The following is an 18,665-nucleotide window of genomic DNA, read 5'->3' on the forward strand; positions in this document are numbered from 1 at the left end:
CACTTAGAACAAAGAACAAAGAAAATTTACAGCCCAGGAACAGGCTCTTCAGCCCTCCAAGCTTGTGCCGATCCAAATCTAAACCTATCACTCAATTCCTAAGCATCTGTATCCCTCTGCTCCCCACTTACTCATGCATCTGTCCAGACACACCTTAAATGAATCTACTGTGCCTGCCTCTACAACGTCTGCTGGCAACGCGTTCCAGGCACCTACCACCCTCTGTGTAAAGTACTTGCTGCGTGTATTCCCCTTAAATCTTTCACCTGTCACCTTGAACGTGTGACCTCTCGTTATTGATTCCTTCACCCTGGGAAAAAGCTTATCTCTACTTTATCCCCAAACCCTTTGATCTCTTTAGCCCTAAGAACTATATCTACCTCCTCCTGGAAAACAATATTTTGGCCTCAACCACTTTCTGTGGCAAAGAATTTGACAAACTCCCCACTCTCTGGGTGAAGTAATTTTTCCTCATCTCAGTCCTAAATGACCTGCCTTGTATCCTTGGACTGTGACCCCATGGTTCTGGACTCCTCCGTCATTAGGAATATCCTTCCCTCCTTTACCCTGTTTAGACCGTATAGAATTTTATATTGCTATGCGATCCCCCCTCATTTTGTTAAACTTCAGTAAATACAGCCTTAACCGATCCAATCTCTCTTCATACATTACTCCTGCCACCCCTGGAATCAATCTGATAAACCTTTGTTGCGCTATATAGAGTGGACAGCCAGTGACCTTTTTTCCCAGGACAGAAAGGGCTATCATGAGGGGACATAATTTTAAGGTGATTGTTGGAAAGTTTAGGGGAGATGTCAGAAGAGTAGTGGGTGCGTGGAATGCGCTACCAGGGGTGGGAGTAGAGTCAGAGGCATTAAGGGCATTTAAGCAACTCTTGGATAGGCACATGGATAATAGTAAAATGAAGGGTATGTAGGTTAGTTTGATATTAGAGTAGGATAAAAGGTCAGCACAACATTGAGGGCTGAAGGGCCTGTACTGCGCTGTGCTGTACTGTTCTAAGTCCTATCGCCCTCCATCGCCCCAAACATCCTTTCTCAAATAAGGAGCCCAAACTTGCACAAAATACTCCACTGTTATGTGTTAACAACATCTAACTTTCCACATCCTAACCCAGTCCTTCAAATGTTTGTAATGCTTCTGTGTAGCGAAGAGAAGAATTCTGTGTAAACCTGTAAGTATAATGGTACCTGTCTCACTGGGGAAAAGATTCCTCGGGGGAATGTGGTTTCACTCCCAGTGAGATCAGAAATCCTCAAAAAGAAAGGCTTATACCTTTCAAGCACAAACCTCAGCCCATCAGGAAACATGTTCCCTCATGATGAAAACCCCTGAACTGAAACATGGAGTCTCCCCAGCTCCCCGGATGGTTATAAATGGAAGACAGGACCCAATTCCAGGATTCCCTCCCCCATTCCAGGCATATCTCCAATTTCCACAGCATGGGAAAAGCCATTTCCATGCCCTGGTATGCAGGCCTGGCTGCCTCCATTGTGGGGATAGGCATCTCATAGTCACCCTGTTTCACATGGAGATGGGTTAGCTTTCCAAGGATTCATTATACATGGCCCCCGCCTAGGGACCCTGCAGCCTTCTGGACTCAATATCAAGGTCAACAACTTTAGGGGCTGAGCTCTCCCACATCCTTACCCCAAACACCCACACAACAGGCCTTGCTATCACAGGCTACTACTACACACTACCCATTGTTAGCCGTTAGCAGTCCCCATTAACAACTATTCACCCTCCCAGCCAGATCGTTATCTGCTCCTTGTCTGTCTAACCATTCTCCCTCTTTGGACTCCTTTCCCACCTATCATTTACTCCTTACTCCCTCCCCCGCCCTATCATCTGCACATAAACCAAGCTTTTCCTGGCTACCATCAGTTCTGAGGAAGGGTCACTCAATCCAAAACTAATTCTGATTTCTCTCCACAGGTGCTGCCAAACCTGCTAAAAGTTTCCAGCAATTTCTGGTTTTGGTCATTATTCGCAGCAGCTCAGAGGGATCATGCATCCATTGAACAAAGAACAAAGAAAATTTACAGGCCAGGAACAGGTCCTCCAAGCCTGAGCCGATCCAAATGTACTGTCTAAACCTGTTGGTCAGTTCCTAAGCGGCTGTATCTCTCTGCTCCCCTCGTACTCATGCATCTGTCCAGACGCATCTTAAATGAGTTCCACCGTTCCTGCCACTACCACCTCTGCTGGCAATGTGTTCCAGACGCCCACCACCCTCTGTGTGAAGTACTTGTCGCGTGTATCCCCCTTAAACTTTCCACCGCTCATCTTGAAAGCATGACCTCTCGTTATTGAATCCTTCATCCTGGGAAAAAGCTTGTCTCTATCCACCTTGTCTATGCCCTTCATGATTTTGTAAACTTCATCAGGATCCCCCCCTCAATCCCCTTTTTTCTAATGAAAATAAACCTAACCTACTCAACCCTTGTGTAGATAATTTCAAAGGTTTGTGCTTATTCCATCATGCCATTCTAACACATGGCCCTCCCCCTCCACTCCATGTCTGCACATGCTCCCCCAGCCATTCCAATGGCTCGTCACACTCCATACCAACCTATGTTACCCATTTACATTCAATAGCCCCTCATACCTTCCACACCAACTCACATCACTTCCATGTCCACTTATGTAATATGCACTCTGTAGATGAGCATTAGAGTACAATGGTACAAGTGGAAAAGCTTATTAATATTCCAGCCATTCAGTTTTCTTTAAAAATCCTGTGGTTTCTATTGGAGTGTTAATTAACCTGACCTTTAAATTGTAAATAGTAGAAAGTATAAACCCTTCCTCGTCTTTGGAATATGAACTTTGAGTCATTGACATTGACTGTGAATGAAATCCCAAACAGGGATATCCTTGCTGCTGCTGCCATTGCCTCCAATCACTGGGAGGCTGCCACCACTGTGTGTACGGGCCAACAACTAACCCGCCAAGGGAAAGAAAAACAACAACAAAAAAAGAAAAAGAGCAGAAGTGAAAAGAAAAAGATTAAAGCAGGTGGGAGTAAATGAGCCCCAGGCAAGAGCCCACACACAGCCCTGGTACCCTACCACCATCTTGGAACCATGAGAGAAGAAGCTGTCAATCAAGCAATGTTTTCTCTTGTGTGCACCTATAGGATGGCAGGACTCAGTAAGAAAGCATACTGAACATTGGTGTTTTTCTCCACAATCCAAGTCAAAGTGGGGCCAGTTATATCGCTTTTTGTAAATGATAGAACGTGGGTATTGCTGGTTAGGTCAGCATTTATTGCCCATTACTAATTACCCAGAGTGTGGTTAAGCATCTTATAGATTCCAGACTAGGTAAGGATGGCAGATTTCTTTACATAAAGGACATTAGTGAACCAGATGCTGACATGGACTGATGGTCTGAACAGCATCTCCTTCTGTGCTGTATCATTCCATGATTGTATTATTCTAGGTCCCCATGCTCACAATTAGCAGCTGTCCCTTTTCAAATGAGTACATCCCCGTGACAGTCCAAACAATCTACTTCATGAAGCCTCAAGTGGAACTGAAGAAGGTGCTCCACAAACTTGCCTGCTATTGATCCTGGACATCCATCTTTTTTTGCTCAGAATCTTATCTTGTCATTAGCGGTTCCAACAGTATAGATTTCCCTGCTGTGATCCATATTGAGCTGATGAAAACAAGCATTTACTTTCCCAGTTAAACACTGTCCAGACTGGGAATTCAACAGTGAGTTAAAGGAGCAGTGTTATTACTGCATGACATTAAAAAAACAAAGGTTTGAGCTTAACATATTATGCAGTAAGAATAAACTGCTGGATTTGTAGCAAATAGGAATTTGAACCACCATAGAAAATTACGTCTGCTGATTCACAGGATAAGGATCTTGTTGGTGAATGGTTCTGACAGATCAAGAGGGGATTGAATTGTAACTTATCCCAGTACATAGTGAAATATTCCTGGGAGGTTTCTAAATTTTGACTTGTTTTCTTACTTTTTCTCTACAGAGTCTATCTTTTCTCGCCATTATTTCTCTCTCTGGAATGGATTTGGCTTTAATTCGAGCTCTCTCCTCTCTTGATAGAAACATCTGTTTCTATCCATAAGTTTCATGAGCTAAGGATCTCGACAACTGGTGACATCATGCACTGAGGTGGATGTTGCAGCTCCTCTCAGTACATCTCGCCTCCTGCCTCCAGCAACGGCCACAGCACAAGAGATGAAGAGCTGAGGGTAAAAATCCAACTCACTGATATCTGGGCCCAACAATGTGAAGCCAATCTACTGCCAAACCTTCCTGTGACCTGTTAGCACATCCAACGTATACCTCGTACTGAGGTACAGCTTGGGTTTCCATCAGACCATAAGAAATAGGCACAGGGGGAAGCTGTTCAGCCCCTCAAGCCTGCTCCACCATTCAATAGGATCATCCAACATTCCTCATGTCCACTTTCCTCCACTCTCCCTGTAACCCTTGATTCACCTACTAACCAAGAATCTCTATCTCTTGCTCCCAGCGACTCTGCCCCTACAGCTCTCTGTAACTAGAAGTTCCAAAGACTCACAACCCCCAGAAAGAAGTAATTCCTCCTCATCTCAGTCTGAAATCGGTGCCCCTTTCTTCTGAGACTAGGCCCTCTAGTCCAGACTCCTCCAGAAGAGGAAACACTTTCTCAACATTGACCCTGTCAAGCCCCTTAACAACCCGAGATGTTTCAATGAGATCACCTTTCACTCTTCTAAACTCCAGGGAGGAGAATCCCAATCTGTTTGGCCTTTGTTCACATGACAATCCCTCCATCCTGGGAAATCATCCTAGCGAACCTTCCCTGAAGTGCTTCCAATTAATTAAGGGAACCAAAACTGCTCACAGCACTCCACATGTGGTCTCCCCAATCCCTTGTACAGGCACAGTAAGACTTCACTACACTTATACTCCAAACACTTTGAAATAAGAGCCAATAATCTATGAGCCTTCCTGATCCTCTGCTACCCCTGGATGCAAGCTTTCTATGTTGTGTGAACAGTACACTCAAGTCCCTTTGCATTGCAGCTTTCTGCAGCTTTCTCCATTTAAATTGTTTTCCTTTGTTTTTTGTTTTCCTTTCCAAAATGGCCAACTTCTGACAGGACAGACTCAATAGGCAAAAAGCCATCTCCTATCCTGTATGATTCTACAGATATAGAGGCAGACAGATGTTCAACATAGAAACAGAACCTTTGGTCCAACTTGTCCATGCTGACCAGATATTCTAAATTAATCTAGTCCCATTTGGCAGCACTTGGTCCATATCCTTCCAAGCCCTTCCTATTCACGTACCCATCCAGATGCCTTTTAAATGTTGTAATTGTACCAGCCTCCGCCACTTCCTTTGGCAGGTCATTCCATACACGCACCACCCTCTGAAAAGTTGTCCCTTAGGTCCCTTTTCTATAGAGTCATGGGGATGTACAACACAGAAACAGTCCCTTCGGTCCAACCCGTCCATGCTGACCAGATATCACAACCCAATCTAGTCCCACCTGCCAACACCCGGCCCATATCCCTCCAAACCCTCCCTATTCATGTACCCATCCAGATGTCTTTTAAACGTTGCAATTGTATTAGCCTCCTCCACTTCCTCTGGCAGCTCATTCCATATACGTACCACCCTCTGCGTGAAAAAGTGCCCCTTAGGTCCCTCTCACCTTAAACATATGCCCTCTAGTTCTGGACTCCTCCACCCCAGAGAAAATACTTTGCCTATTTACCCTATCCATGTCTCTTGTGATTTTATAAACCTCTATAAGGTCACCCCTCAGCCTCTGATGTTTCAGGGAAAACAGCCACAGCCTATTCAACCTCTCCCTGTAGCTCAAATCCTCCAACCCTGGCAACATCTTTGTAAATCTTTTCTGAACACTTTCAAGTTTCAGAACATCTTTCCAATAGGAAGGAGACCAGAATTGCACGCAATATTCCAACAATGTCCTGTAAAGCCGCAACATGACCTCCCAACTCCTGTACTCAATACTCTGACCAATAAAGGAAAGCATACCAAACACCTTCTTCACTATCCTATCTACCTGCAACTCCACTTTCAAGGAGCTATGAACCTGCACTCCAAGGTCTCTTTGTTCAGCAATACTCCCTATGACCTTACCATTAAGTGTATAAGTCCTACTCAGATTTGCTTTCCCAAAATGCAGCACCTCACATTTATCTAAATTAAACTCCATCTGCCACTTTTCAGCCCATTGGCCCATCTGATCAAGATCCTGTTGTAATCTGAGGTAACCTTCTTCACTGTCCACTACACCTCCAATTTCGGTGTCATCTGCAGACTTACTAACTATGCCTCTTATGATCACATCCAAATCATTTATATAAATGATGAAAAGTAGTGGACCCAGCACCGATCCTTGTGGCACTCCACTAGTCACAGGCCTCCAGTCTGTAAAACAACCCTCCACCACCACCACCCTCTGTCTTCTACCTTTGAGCCAGTTCTGTATCCAAATTTCTAGTTCTCCCTGTATTCAGTGAGATCTAATCTTGCTAACCGGTCTCCCATGGGAAACCTTGTCAAACACCTTACTGAAGTCCATATAGATTACAGCTACCACTCTGCCCTCATCAATCCTCTTTGTTACTTCTTCAAAAAACAAAGTTTGTGAGACATGATTCCCCACGCACAAAGCCATGTTGACTAACCCTAATCAGTCCTTGTCTTTCCAAATAAGTGTACATGTCCCTCAGGATTCCCTCCAACAACTTGCCTACCACTGAGGTCAGGCTCACCGGTCTATAGTTCCCTGGCTTGTCCTGACCACCCTTCTTAAAAAGTGGCACCACATTTGCCAACCTCCAGTCTTCCGGCACCTCACCTGTGACTATTGATGATACAAATATCTCAGCAAGAGGCCCAGCAATCACTTCTCTAGCTTCCCACAGAGTTCTAGGGTACACCTGATCAGGTCCTGAGGATTTATCCACTTTTTTGCATTTCAAGACATCGAGCACTTCCTCCTCTGTAATATGGACATTTTGCAAGATGTCACCATCTATTTCCCTACATTGTATACCTTCCATGTCTTTTTCCACAGTAAACACTGATGAAAAATACTCATTTAATATCTCTCCCATCTCCTGCGGCTCCACACAAAGGCTGCCTTGCTGATCTTTGAGGGCCCCTATTCTCTCCCTAGTTACTCTTTTGCCCTTAATGGATTTATAAAAACCCTTTGGATTCTCCTTAGTTTTATTTGCCAAAGCTATCTCATGTCCTCTTTTTGCCCTCCTGATTTCTCTCTTAAGCATACTCCGACTGCCTTTATACTCTTCTAAGGATTCACTGTCCCCATGACTTATCCAGATTTGACCTACCTGCCTATCTCCTTTTCCACCTATCCACTCCACCCTCTCCTCCCTGACCTATCACCTTCATCCCCTCCCCCACTCACCCATTGTACTCTATGCTACTTTCTCCCCACCCCCACCCTCCTCTAGCTTATCTCTCCACGCTTCAGGCTCACTGCCTTTATTCCTGATGAAGGGCTTTTGCCTGAAACGTCGATTTTGCTGCTCCTTGGATGCTGCCTGAACTGCTGTGTTCTTCCAGGACCACTAATCCAGAATAAGGATTCACTTGATCTATCCTGTCTACACCTGACATATGCTTCCTCTTTTTCTTAACCAAAACCTCAATTTCTTTAGTCATCCAGTATTCCCTATACCTACCAGCCTTCCCTTTCACCCTGACAGGAATATACATTCTCTGGACTCTTGTTGTCTCATTTCTGAAGGCTTCCCATTTTCTAGCTGTCCTTTTACCTGTGAACATCTGTGCTCAATCAGCTTTTGAAAGCTCTTGCCTAATACCTGCAAAATTGGCCTTTCTTCAATTTAGAACTTCCACTTTTAGAACTGGTCTATCCTTTTCCATCACTATTTTAAATCCAATAGAATTATAGTCACCGGCCCCAAAGTGCTCCCCCACTGCCACCTCAGTCACCTGCCCTGCCTTTCTTCTCCCAGGAGTAGGTCAGGTTTTGCACCTTCTCTAGTAGGTATATCCACATATTGAATCAGAAAATTTTCTTGTACACACTTAACAAATTCCTCTCCATCTAAACCCTTAACACTATGGCAGTCCCAGTCTGTGTTTGGAAAGTTAAAATCCCCTACCACAATCACCCTATTATTCTTACAGATAACTGAGATCTCCTTACAAATTCCTTTCTCAATTTCCCTCTGACTATGAGGGGGTCAATAAGTTGATTATCCCTTTCATATTTCTCAGTTCCACCCAAATAACCTCCCTGGATGTACTTCCAAGAATATCTTCCCTCAGCACAGCTGTAATGCTGTCCCTTATCAAAAATGTCACTCTCCCTCCTCTCTTGCCTCCCTTTCTATCCTTCCTGGAGCATTTGTATCCTGGAACATTAAGCTGCCAGTCCTGCCCATCCCTGAGCCATGTTTCTGTAATTGCTATGATATCCCAGTCCCATGTTCCTAACCATGCCCTGAGCTCATCTGCCTTCCCTGTTAGGCCCCTTGCATTGAAATAAATGTAGTTTAATTTATCAGTCCTAACCTTGTTCTCTGCTTTGTCCCTGCCTGCCCTGACTGTTTGACTCACTTCTGTTCTCAACTGTACCAGTCTCAGATTGATCTCTTTCCTCACTATCTCCCTGGGTCCCATCCCCCTCACCTTATTAGTTTAAATCCTCCTGAGCAGCTCTAGCAAATCTCCCTGCCAGTATATTAGTCCCCTTCCAATTTAGGTGCAATCCGTCCTTCTTGTACAGGTCACTTCTACCCCAAAAGAGATTCCAATGATCCCAAAATGTGAATCCTTCTCCTATACACCAGCTCCTCAGCCATGCATTCATCTGCTCTATCCTCCTATTCCTGCCCTCACTAGCTTGTAGCACTGGGAGTAATCCAGATATTACTACTCTTGCGGACCTCCATTTTTAAATTCCTGCCTAACTCTCTGTAATCTCCCTTCAGAATCTCAACCTTTTCCCTTCCAATGTCATTAGTTCCAATGTGGACAATGACTTCCTGCTGGGCCTTCGACCCCTTGAGAACATTCTGCACCCTGTCTGAGACATCCTTGATCCTGGCACCATAGAAACAACACACCATTCTGCTTTTTCTCTGCTGGCCACAGAAACATCTGTCTCTGCCTCTGACTAGAGAGTACCCTAGCACAATCAATCGCTTGGAGCCCAACATACCCAGATGTAGACCCGTTGTGGTAAGCAGGTAAGTGCTGCATTTTGCTTGTTTGTTTCTTTAGATCTAGTTTTTAAAGTTTACCTTTTAGAGGGATGGCAGCGAAGGCAGTGCAATGTTCCTCTTGCAAAATGTATGAGGTGAGGGAAGCCATTAGCGTCCCTGCTGATTACATTTGCGGGAAGTGCACCCATCTCCAGCTCCTCCAAGACCGTGTTAGGGAACTGGAGCTGGAGTTGGATGAACTGCGGATCATTCGGGAGGCAGAGGTGGTCATAGATCAGAGCTTTAGGGAAGTAGTTACTCCAAACGTTATAGACAGATGGGTGACAGTGAGGGGGAGTGGGAGGAAGCAGCCAGTGCAGGGACCCCCTGCGGTCATTCCCCTCAATAACAAGTATACCGTTTTGGATACTTGTGGGGGGGGGACGGGACTTACCAGGGGTAAGCAACGAGGTTCAGGCCTCTGGCAGGGAGCCTGTCCCCATTGCTCAGAAGGAAAGGGTGGAGAAAGGTAGAGCGATAGTTATTGGGGACTCAATAGTGAGGGGCACAGTTAGGTGGTTTTGGGGGGGCGACAGAGACTCACGTTTGGTATGTTGCCTCCCAGGTGCAAGGGTACGTGATGTCTCTGATCGTGTTTTCCGGGTCCTTAAGGGGGAGGGGGAGCAGCCCCAGATCATAGTTCACGTTGGCACCAACGACATAGGTAGGAAGAGGGGTGAGGATGTTAGGCAGGCTTTCAGGGAGCTAGGTTGGAAGCTCAGAGCTAGAACGAACAGAGTTGTTGTCTCTGGTCTGTTACCCGTGCCACGTGATAGAGAGTCGAGGAATAGGGAGAGAGAACAGTTAAATGCGTGGCTACAGGGATGGTGCAGGAGGGAGGGATTCCGGTATCTGGACAACTGGGGCTCTTTCTGGGGAAGGTGGGACCTCTATAAACAGGATGGTCTACACCTGAACCTGAGGGGCACCAGTATCCTTGGGGGGAGATTTGCTAGTGCTCTTTGGGAGGGTTTAAAGTAACTCTGCAGGGGCATGGGAACCTAGACTGTAGCTTTAGGGTGCAGGACCTGGAGTGTAGGGAGGTTAGGAACAAGGCATCGATCTCGAAGGAGGGTGCCGGTAAACAGGAAGGTGGCTTGAAGTGTGTATACTTCAATACCAGAAGTATAAGAAATAAGGTACGTGAACTTGCAGCGTGGGTTGGTACCTGGGACTTCGATGTTGTGGCCATTACAGAGACGTGGGTAGAACAGGGACAGGAATGGCTATTGCAGGTTCCAGGGTTTAAATGTTTTAGTAGGGTCAGAGGTGGGGGTAAAAGAGGGGGAGGTGTGGCATTGCTTGTCAAGGATAGTATTACAGCGGTGGAAAGGACGATGGAGGAAGACTTGCCATCTGAGGTAGTTTAGGCTGAGGTTAGAAATAGGAAAGGTGAGGTTATCCTGTTAGGAGTTTTCTACAGGCCTCCTAATAGTCCGAGAGACGTAGAGGAAAGTATTGCAAGGATGATTCAGGAGAAGAGTGAAAGTAATAGGGTGGTTGTTATGGGGGACTTTAACTTCCCAGATATTGATTGGGAAAGCTATAGTTCGAGTTCGTTAGATGGGTCGGTGTTTGTCCAATGTGTGCAGGAGGGTTTCCTGACACAATATGTAGACAGGCCAACAAGAGGTGAGGCTATACTGGATTTGGTTCTAGGTAATGAACCAGGCCAGGTGTTAGACTTGGAGGTAGGTGAGCACTTCGGGGACAGTGACCACAACTCGGTGACTTTTACTCTAGTGATGGAGAGGGATAAGTGTGCACTGCAGGGCAGGAGTTATAGCTGGGGGGAGGGAAATTATGATGCGGTGAGGCATGACTTAGGATGTGTGGATTGGAAAAGTAGGCTTCAAGGGAAGGACACAAATGATATGTGGAGCTTGTTCAAGGAGCAGCTATTGGGTGTCCTTGATAAGTATGTACCAGTCAGGCAGGGATGAAAGGGTCTTGTGAGGGAGCCGTGGTTTAATAAGGAATTGGAATCCCTTATAAAAGGGAAGAGGGCGGCCTATGTAAAGATGAGGCGTGAAGGTTCAGTTGGGGCGATTGAGTGTTATAAGGTAGCCAGGAAGGATCTAAAGAGAGAGCTAAGAGCAGCGAGAAGGGGACGTGAAAAGTCCTTGGTTGGTAGGATTAGGGAAAACCCTAAGGCTTTCTATAGGTTTGTCAGGAATAAAAGGATGACTAGGGTAGGTATCGGTCCAGTCAAGGATAGTAGTGGGAAGTTGTGCGTGGAGGCAGAGGAGATTGGAGAGACACGAAATCAATACTTTTCGTCAGTATTCACTCAGGAACAGGACGTTGTTGCTGATGTGAATATTGAGTCACAAGTGATTAGAATGGATGGCTTTGAGGTATGTAGGGAAGAGGTCCGGGGAATACTGGAAAGGGTGAAAATAGATAAGTCCCCTGGGCCTGATGGCATTTATCCTAGGATCCTCTGGGAAGCTAGGGAGGAGATAGCGGAGCCATTGGCCTTGAGTTTTATGTCCTCGTTGTCTACAGGAATAGTGCCAGAAGACTGGAGGATAGCGAATGTGGTCCCCTTGTTCAAGAAGGGGAGTAGGGACAGCCCTAGTAACTATAGGCCAGTGAGTCTCACTTCTGTTGTGGGCAAAGTCTTAGAGAGAATTGTAAGGGATAGGATTTATGAACATCTGGAAAGGAATAATGTGATCAAGGATAGTCAGCATGGTTTTGTGAAGGGCAGGTCGTGCCTCACAAACCTTATTGAGATCTTTGAGAAGGTGACCAAGGAAGTGGACGAGGGTAAAGCAGTAGATGTGGTGTATATGGATTTTAGCAAGGCGTTCGATAAGGTACCCCATGGTAGGCTACTGCAAAAATTATGGAGGTATGGCATTGAGGGTGCATTAGAGGTTTGGATTAGGAATTGGCTGGCTGGAAGGAGACAGAAGGTAGTAGTAGATGGTAAAGGTTCTTCTTGGAGTGCAGTTACCAGCGGTGTTCCACAAGGATCTGTTTTGGGACCATTGCTGTTTGTCATTTTTATAAAGACCTGGAGGAGGGGCTTGAAGGCTGGGTGAGCAAGTTTGCGGATGATACGAAAGTCGGTGGAGTAGTGGACAGCGAAGAAGGATGTGGCAGGTTACAGCGGGATATAGATAAGTTGCAGAGCTGGGCAGAAAGGTGGCAAATGGAGTTCAATGTAGCTAAGTGTGAAGTCATTCATTTTGGTAGGAGTAACAAGAAGATGGATTACTGGGCTAATGGTAGGCTACTTGGTAGTGTGGATGAGCAGAGGGATCTTGGTGTCCATGTACACAGGTCTCTGAAAGTTGCCACCCAGGTAAATAGTGCAGTGAAGAAGGCATATGGTGTACTGGCTTTTATTGGTAGAGGAATTGAGTTCCAGAGTCCTGAGGTCATGTTGCAGTTGTATAAGACTCTGGTGCGGCCTTATTTGGAGTATTGTGTACAGTTTTGGTCGCCATACTACAGGAAGGATGTGGAGGCACTGGAACGGGTGCAGAGGAGGTTTACCAGGATGTTGCCTGGTATGGTAGGAAGATCGTATGAGGAAAGGCTGAGGCACTTGGGGCTGTTCACATTGGAGAAAAGAAGGTTTAGGAGAGATTTGATAGAGGTGTACAAGATGATTAGGGGTTTAGATAGGGTTGACAGTGAGAACCTTTTTCATCTAATAAAGTCAGCTGTTACTAGGGGACACAGCTTTAAATTAAGGGGAGGTTGGTATAGGACAGATGTTAGGGGTAGATTCTTTACTCAGCGGGTTGTGAGTTCATGGAATGCCCTGCCAGTATCAGTGGTGGACTCTCCCTCTTTATGGTCATTCAAGCGGGCATTGGATAAGCATATGGAGGTTATTGGGCTAGTGTAGGTTAGGTAGGCTTCGGTCGGCACAACATCGAGGGCCGAAGGGCCTGTACTGCGCTGTATTTTTCTATGTTCTATGTTCTATACCTCTCATTACATTAGAGCCAGACTCAATACCAGAAACTTGGTTGTTCGTGCTACATTCCCCTGAGAATTCATCACCTCCTACATTTTCCAAAACAGCATACTTATTTGAAATGGGGATCGCCACAGAAGACTCCTGCACTACCTGCCTACCTCTCTTACCTTTCCTGGAGTTAACCCATCTATGTGACTGTATCTGAGATGTCCCCCCCTTTCCTATAACTGACATCCATCACATCCCTTTGCTCTTGTAAATTCCTCATTGCCTCTAACTGCCTCTCCAACTGATCCATTCGATCTGATAGGATTCACAATCAACAGGATTTATTGCAGATATAATTCTCAGTAACCCATAAACTCTTCCTAAGCTCCCACATCTGACAAGAGGAGCATATTACTCTATTAAGGGCCGTTTTTGCTTTTTTCAATCTACAGACCCAGAAAATAGCACAATCTTATTCCTCTGCAAAACACTGCTCCAGATTAAATTCATACTTCTGGCTAATATTTTAAGTTTAATCAAGAGACATAGCTTAATAAAACATAATCAAGAAAGAACCCACACTACTCACTACTGCAGACTTATTTTAAGGCTATGCTTAAAACCTACTTATCTGTTTCTGTGCTATGACCTCTCCCAAACAGGTTCCTCTAAGTCCAGTTGTGAATTCAAACAGCAAAGGCAGTAACTGCTAACTATGTCAGTTAACAGTGCGGGTTTCTTTCTTTCTTTCTTTCTTTCTTTCTTTCTTTCTTTCTCTCTCTCTCTCTCTCCCCCTCTCCTGCACTGACCTCACCATGTGCTTCCTTTGTCTGCTTCTCTCCCTTTTAACAGTGCTGTTGTTTGGACTCTATTTTCTCTCCAAAGTTCCAAAACAATGCAGCAGCATATAAAACAGTAATTGCTGCTCCTGGAATTCGAGGAAATCACCTCCAGCATCTAAAAACCTCAAAAAAGGAGCAGCTTGTTACAGCCAGAAATTTTTCCCATCATCCATCTTGGATTACCCAGAATCCTTATCTTTCCCCTCTCACCCTAAACCTATGCTCTCCACTTTTGGACTCCCCACCCTGGGGAAAAGACTTTGTCTAACTATCCTTTCCATGCCCCACGTGATTTTATAAACTTCTGTAAGGTCACCCCTCAGCCTCCAATGCTCCAGGGAAAATAGCCCCAGCCGATTCAGCTCAAACTCCCCAGTCCAGGCAATATCCTTGTAAATCTTTTGTGAGGCCTTTCAAGTTTCACAACATCCTCCCTCGAGCAAGGAGACCAGAGTTGAATACAGTATTCCAAAAGTTCTTGGAAATTCAAATTTTCCTACATTTTCCAATTCTGTGCCCACATGTAGCAGTATGTTGAAGCCTTCTGACAGAGATACAGAACACATGCTATAAAGGTGACAGTTTAACACATTGAACGCTTTGGCATGTTGGAGACAAAAATTCTTTCAAGTACTTTTTGTAGATAATGTAAATAATTACAGCAAGTCTTCAAGATGAAGGTTGCAAGCTGTTAATTCGAGGCAGGAAACGTTTCCCTACAGCATGGCAGGAGATGTCAATAGAAATGTAATCTTACCTTGGATGTGGGTTGGTACAATTCCAGCCGTCAAACATATTGTTACCAAGAAAAGGAGGGATTTCCTGGAGAGAAATAAACTCCAGATTAGTCAATCTTAAAAGTTGTTTGGAAGTCTGCAGTTTTCCGCAGCAGTAAATATTTTTGACAGAGAATTTTACATTAACCGATCATGCAGCCCATCAATTCCATGCGAGGGTTTATACTTTACGTAAGTCACCCTCGCCATTCCCCAAGCATTTAACTTTTCTGCTCCTAACAGTAATGCAATGTATTTATTTCTCCCTCATGTTTCAATCCATCCATTCATTTGTATCCATCTCAGCTGCTGCAAGCACTCTCTGCCACTCACTCCTGCACATTCTAATCATCCTTTGCAGCTCTTGATTTAATCGCATTTCATTGCATGAGAATTATATTCCACGCTATGTAACATGAAACGGAAACAGAAATTGCTGGAGAAACTCAGCCAGTCTGGCACATCTGTGGAGATCAATCAGAGTTAATGTTTTGGGTCCAGTGACACTTCCTCAGAACTTGATACATGATCGGCTGTCAGATTGAAGTTCAATCAAAACTTGTGCCAATAAAAAACACAAATAACACACTGCTGCCTCACAGTGCCAGAGACCAGGATTCAATTCCCGCCTCAGGCGACTGTGTGGAGTTTGCACATTCTCCCCATGTCTGCGTGGGTTTCCTCTGGGTGCTCCAGTTTCCTCCCACAGTCCACAGGTTAGGTGCTAAATTGCCCGTAGTGTTAGGTGAAGGGGTAAATGTAGGGGAATGGGTCTGGGTAGGTGGCGAGTCGGTGTGGACTTGTTGGGCCAAAGGGCCTGTTTCCACACTGTAAGTAATCTAAAAAGAAAGTAATCTAAAATAAATCAGCTGATCACTAGTTAAGGGGTGACACGCAGTAAAAGGATGATTGCAGTGAGTTTGAGAACATGATCAGACATTGAATCTCTTTAGAGACATCTTGTCACTCATCATGGTTCACATGTTTGTACTGCACCCTACATAATATTCATTTGTTTACAAAGTAGATCAATAAAGATTTGTCCATCAGTCGTTAACGACTTGATTCAATGTTCTTATCTATGGAAATACCAGAAATGCGAAAGATGTGAAAAGAAAAGAATAACGAGAGTTAAATTAGGGCCAATCAAGGATAATAGTGGGAAGTTGTGTGTGGAGTCAGAGGAGATAGGGGAAGCACTAAATAAATATTTTTCGACAGTGTTCACTATAGAAAATGAAAATGTTAGCGAGGAAGATACAGAGATACTTGCATCTAGACTAGAAGAGATTGAGGTTCATGAGGAAGAGGTATTAGAAATACTGCAGAGTGTGAAAATAGACAAGTCCCCTGGGCCAGACGGGATCTATCCTAGAATCCTCTGGGAAGCAAGGGAAGAGATTGCCGAGCCTTTGCTATTGATCCTCAAATCATCATTGTCTACAGGAATAGTGCCTGAGGACTGGAGGTTAGCAAATGTGGTTCCCTTGTTCAAAAAGGGTAGTAGAGACAACTCTGGTAATTACAGACCAGTGAGTCTCACTTCAGTTGTTGGTAAAGTGCTGGAAAAGATTATAAGAGTTAGGATTTATAACCATCTAGAAAATAATAATCTGATCAGGGACAGTCAGCACGGTTTTGTGAAGGGTAGGTCGTGCCTAATGAATCCTATTGAGTTTTTTGACAAAGTGATCAACCAGGTAGATGAGAGTAAACCGGTTGATGTGATGTATATGGATTTCAGCAAGACGTTCGATAAGGTTCCCCACAGTAGGCTATTGTACAAAATGCGGAGGAATGGAATTGTGGGAGACATAGCAGTTTGGATCAATAGTTGGCTTGCTGAAAGAAAACAGAGGGCTGTAGTTGATGGAACATGTTCATCTTGGTGTCCAGTTACTAGCGGCTTACCGCAAGGGTCGGTGTTGGGTCCACTGCTGTTCGTCATTTTTATAAATGACCTGAATGAGGGCTTAGAAGAATGGGTTAGTAAATTTGCGGATGACAGTAAGGTTGGTGGAGTTGTGGATAGTGATGAAGGATGTAGTAGGTTGCAGAGAGACATAGATAGGATGCAGAGCTGGGCTGAGAGGTGGCAAATGGAGTTTAATATGGACAAGTGTGAGGTGATACACTTTGGACAGAGTAATCGGAATGCAAAGTACCGGGCTCATGGTAAAATTCTTGGGAGTACAGATGAGCAGAGAGATTAGATTAGATTACTTACAGTGTGGAAACAGGCCCTTCGGCCCAACAAGTCCACACCGCGCCCGCCGAAGCGTAACCCACCCATACCCCTACATCTACATCTACATCTACCCCTGACCTAACACTACGGGCAATTTAGCATGGCCAATTCACCTGACCTGCACATCTTTGGACTGTGGGAGGAAACCGGAGCACCCGGAGGAAACCCACGCAGACACGGGGAGAACGTGCAAACTCCACACAGTCAGTCGCCTGAGGCGGGAATTGAACCCGGATCTCCGGCGCTGCGAGGCAGCAGTGCTAACCACTGTGCCACCGTCCATGTACACAGATCCCTGAAAGTTGCCACCCAGATTGACAGGGTTGTTAAGAAGGCATACAGTGTTTTGGCCTTTTTATTAATAGAGGGATTGAGTTCCGGAACCAGGAGGTTATGCTGCAGCTGTACAAAGCTCTGGTACGGCCATACTTGGAGTATTATGTACAGTTCTGGTCACCGCATTATAAGGATGTGGAAGCTTTGGAAAGGATGCAGAGGAGATTTACTAGGATGTTGCCTGGTATGGAAGGAATGGTCTTACGACGAAAGGCTGAGGGCCTTGAGGCTGTTCTCGATAGAGAGAAGAAGGTTGAGAGGTGACTTAATAGAGACATACAAGAAAATCAGAGGGTTAGATAGGGTGGACAGGGAGAGCCTTTTTCCAAGTATGGGGACGGCAAACACGAGGGGACACAACTTTAAAGTGAGGGGAGATAGGTATTAGACAGATGTCAGAGGTAGTTTCTTTACTCAGAGAGTAGTAAGGGTATGGAATGCTTTGCCTGCAACGGTAGTAGATTCGCCAACTTTAAGTGCATTTAAGTCATCATTGGACAGGCATATGGACGTACATGGAATAGTGTAGGTGGGATGGGCTTCACATTAGTATGACAGGGCGGCGCAACATTGCGGGCTGAAGGGCCTGTACTGCGCTGTAATGTTCTATGTTCTATGTTCTATTGATGGTCAAGAATCATCCAGTCAGGTAACCAGGGATCTGTCTGCTTTCTGAAGATCTGTGGAAGAATGGGAATTGAATGATGTTGAATGACTAATGGGAGAGCAAGGTGATTGAATCCGGGGAGGCACTGGCATTGTAGTAATGTTAACAGACTAGCAAGGAAGCAATGGGAAGTGTCTAAGGTCAAAACATTTAATGTTTTCAGGAATGAGTTAGATATAGTTCTTTGGGCTAAAGGGTATTGGGAGAAAGTGGAAACAGGGGAATGAATTAAATAGTCAGTCATGATGATGTTGAACGGTGGAGCAGGATCAAAGGACCAAATGGCCGAATTCCACTCTTTTTTTCTATGTTTCAATTTTGTTCACCCAGACAGTGCGAGAATGTGGAAGTCCTTACCCAGGGAGTCGTCAAGATGAATTGTATCCATACCTTTAAGGGAAAGCTGGATAAACACATGAAGCAGAAAGGAGTAGAAGGCTCTGGTGAAAGGCTGCGATGGAGAAGGAGTGAGAGGACTTCCATATGGTATAGATCTCGAGCACAGAGCTGCCGAGCAGCATGCTGTGATTGCTTGACCTCCCCATTTAATTCTCTATGAAGATTCACCGAAAGATTTGAA

At 45.0% G+C, this 18,665-nt stretch overlaps 1 protein-coding gene across 3 annotated transcripts in view; it reads right to left on the reverse strand.

Annotated features, from left to right (window-relative positions):
* Window positions 1-18,665, reverse strand: part of LOC140480147 (uncharacterized) — a 454,819-nt gene that overhangs the window by 383,963 nt on the left and 52,191 nt on the right. For all 3 annotated transcript variants that reach the window (XM_072574857.1, XM_072574858.1, XM_072574856.1), the window contains exon 2: window positions 14,816-14,880. In XM_072574857.1, the coding sequence (XP_072430958.1) occupies window positions 14,816-14,880 (65 nt within the window). The remainder of the gene's footprint in view (window positions 1-14,815; window positions 14,881-18,665) is intronic.

Source organism: Chiloscyllium punctatum, chromosome 7 (assembly GCF_047496795.1).
Source record: "Chiloscyllium punctatum isolate Juve2018m chromosome 7, sChiPun1.3, whole genome shotgun sequence".
Taxonomy (NCBI): domain Eukaryota; kingdom Metazoa; phylum Chordata; class Chondrichthyes; order Orectolobiformes; family Hemiscylliidae; genus Chiloscyllium; species Chiloscyllium punctatum.